General features: G+C 46.4%; 1 protein-coding gene across 2 annotated transcripts; it reads right to left on the bottom strand.

The window, feature by feature from the left end:
- bix1.1 (Brachyury-inducible homeobox 1, gene 1) lies at positions 1 to 2,226 on the bottom strand. 2 transcript variants are annotated; one of them, NM_203516.1, is given in 3 exon segments: positions 1 to 1,069; positions 1,415 to 1,644; positions 2,006 to 2,226. In NM_203516.1, coding segments are annotated over 3 exon segments (1,203 nt in total). In that variant the 5' UTR covers positions 2,160 to 2,226; the 3' UTR covers positions 1 to 250.
- Positions 2,227 to 3,146: the final 920 nt, after the last annotated feature.

The raw sequence follows: 3,146 nt of genomic DNA, 5'->3' as shown, positions 1-3,146 counted from the left end.
TTTTACCAAAAACTATAGAAACTTTATTAGTGCAATTAAATTAACATTCATCAGTCATGTAGCGATTAAATATAAATGTAGCTTTTCCAGTCTGTGTCCCATAGAAGTGTCCAAGTGCCTTAGTGTGTGAGTTCTATTACAAGCTGTGGCCCCCCAGTTCTATGCCCCCCGGAGTGGTACCCGGGGCCCGGCCCCACATCTCTCTATAAGATGCTGAAGGTTCCATATTTGCTGCACAGTCTCTGAGTATTCAGAAGAGAGTTCTAATAATGTTCTCTTCCCAGTCTGAGACTGACTCTGTAGCTGTGTCACTGACTCCTGAGTCTGAGGCAGGAGAACCCTCTCTGTAGGGGCTACACCCTGCCCTGGGCAGTGCCCCCCATGTAGGGTAGGCATTGGTACCCCCCTGGCTGCTCCAGCCTGTAGCCCCTGGGATCTGTGGGATGATGGTGTTCATCTCGGGGGTGATGGTCTTGTTAGGGGGGAAGTCCAACATGAGGTTAGAATGCACGGACACTTGGCTCTGTCTCCCACCGAGGTCTCTCTCAGTCTCCTTGCCAGGGCTCATACCCTTAGTGCTGTGGCTTGTAATGGGCTTACCGGGCAGGTCACTGCGGGGGTAGGTACTAGATGCTGTCAGATGTACTGGGAGCCTCTGGCTGGGGGCAGCCCATGGGGATTCAGGGTAAGACAGGAGGTCCTGGGGCAAGTGGAAGTAATTCTGCTGTAAATCCCTAATGGGTTGGACTTGTTGCTGTGAAAAAGCCATTGGGTGCTGATGAGACCCCTTCCCTGAGAGATGGGGAGCTGGTGCTGATGAATACATCCTGCTCTGATTGGTTCCTTGCATGGAGACGTTTGGGTGGAAGCCATAGTGTAGGGTGGCCAATGGCTGGACCTGCTGCTGGTAGGGAAGCACCCGCTGTTGTTGGGCTACGGGGATTGTGCCATTGGCTGTAGGTGCCGGGTTGTACATTGGGGGGCTGTTATAGTAATCCCCCATAGCAGCCGGCTTGGTAGATCTGGATCCTTGGCGTTTGGCTTTTGATCTCCTGTTCTGGAACCAAACCTGGAATATAAAGAGGCAGAGAATGAGCCCAGTGCGGGGCAATAAGGGCAAACAATCTGTAACATCTCTTTAGGATCTGTAGGGCTCAGTCCCACTATTGGTAAGAAAATGAGCCATTTAATTAACCTGCTGTATAATCAGTGAGCTGTAGGGGCATCTGGTTTACCTTAATACTCACATTTAGTGTAATTAAGGGCAATGCCCTATAATGGGTAGTGTCCAAATATATAACCAGACTGGGTGGATAAATCCGAAGAACATGAAGTTCAGTCTCTTTCAGCTCAATACTAATAATGTGTCTCTGTCAGGGAAAACATTGCCAGCTTAAACATCCCAGGCACCTACCTGAATGCGAGACTCGGGCAAGCCCATCTGCCCGGCCAGTTCCTCCCGCTGGTGGATGTCTGGGTACATATTAGCTCTGAAGTACTGCTCCAGTTGGGCCAGATCTGAGGGGCTGTACACAGTTCTCTTCCTGCGATTGGACGTCGGTGTGGGGGAAACCTTCTGCTGATTGGTGGCTTCCTTGTGCTGTGCTGCCTGATTGGCTCCAGTATCCCCAGCCTTAATATCTGCTAATGAAATATAATAGTAATTAGTCATGTGACTTCAGAAATTGCACAATTAGGTCTCTCACAGGGCAATGTACATTTCCTATACATAGAAAGTAGGTGCCGCCATTAGTAGGGAGTAAGAGCTCAGTTTCCATCAGGCACAATTACTGGACATATTATTGCAGGAAATACACCTACATATTGGGCAGATGGATAGATAATAACTGGGAGTAAAGTGCAGATCTGCTGCCGCCATATTGGGGCAATGGCTTAACCCTTAATACAAACTGAGCCCATTTGTGCCTATGGGGGGATATAACCCGTTACACACAGAGAAGATACAGGGAATCTATTAGAGGGAAGCTGTATAATAAAGACTTACCTTTCCCATTAGCCGGCTGTACTGGATTGTGCTGTACAGGAGGGAACCCCATTCCCATGAGGGAGCCCAGGGCAGAAGGGAAGCCCATTAGGGGGTCAGTGGGAGAGAAGTAGTTGCTATAGAGATGCTCCATCCCTTGGGTATATCCAAGCATCCCAATGCCACAGCCACTCGTGGGTTTGTACCAAATCTGCCCCTTCCCACAGTGATGTGAGCTCCTCTGTGCCTGAATGCTGAATGGGGAGCCCCCTTGTGGGGCTTTATAGGGGGCTGGAGATGTCAGACAGGGATTAGGGGGAAAGGTGTGAAGATCCCCAGAAGGTGTGAAGCTGAAGGCCTAGGTGTCAGGTAGCCTTATTGCCATAGGCCAGGGCAGTAGAAGTAGGCTGGGGGCAGCCAGTGAGGGCTTCCTGCTGGGGGGGGGGGATCCTGAGCACAAGGATTGGGCAATACACATACTGTACCAACCCTATTCACATACAGAGTGGGACCCAGTTCTGCACCGGAACCAACACTTGTCTGTCCTGTCTGACTATTATTATCCACCTGTCTGTCTGTATCTATAATATCTATCTGCATCAGTCCCATGATAATAAACATATACACTTCTGTCTGTCTGTCTATCTACTGTGTATCTGCCTTGTCTTCCTACCATATCTATCTATCTATCTATCTATCTATCTATCTATCTATCTCTCATCTATCTATCTATCTATCTATCTATCTATCTATCTATCATCTATCTATCTATCTATCTATCTATCTATCTATCTATCTATCGCTCTCTCATCTATCTATCTATCTATCTATCTATCTATCTATCTATCTATCTATCATCTATCTATCTATCTATCTCTCTCTCATCTATCTATCTATCTATCTATCTATCTATCTATCTATCTATCTATCTATCTATCTATAGTCTATCTATCTATCTATCTCTCATCTATCTATCTATCTATCTATCTATCTATCTCTCATCTATCTATCTATCTATCTATCTATCTATCTATCTATCATCTATCTATCTATCTATCTATCTATCTTCAATCTATATCTATATATGAAGTTGGCAGGATGTAAATCATTGAAACAACAGGAATGAATGATTATATCAGCCCAATTCCATAATTCACCCCTT

Source organism: Xenopus tropicalis, chromosome 5 (assembly GCF_000004195.4).
Source record: "Xenopus tropicalis strain Nigerian chromosome 5, UCB_Xtro_10.0, whole genome shotgun sequence".
Classification (NCBI taxonomy): domain Eukaryota; kingdom Metazoa; phylum Chordata; class Amphibia; order Anura; family Pipidae; genus Xenopus; species Xenopus tropicalis.
Note: the sequence above shows the minus strand (reverse complement) of the source record. Positions and strands in the feature narration are given on the sequence as shown.

What these genes read in the sequence shown, in the direction of transcription:
- bix1.1 (XM_031901593.1), bottom strand. Translation starts at nt 2,159, where the DNA reads ATGCTTGGATATACCCAAGGGATGGAGCATCTCTATAGCAACTACTTC. An exon ending in ACAGCCGGCTAATGGGAAAG is followed by an intron (nt 1,642 to 2,005) that starts GTAAGTCTTTAT and finishes TTTCATTAGCAG; the next exon opens with ATATTAAGGCTGGGGATACT. An exon ending in TGCCCGAGTCTCGCATTCAG is followed by an intron (nt 1,070 to 1,414) that starts GTAGGTGCCTGG and finishes TTTATATTCCAG; the next exon opens with GTTTGGTTCCAGAACAGGAG.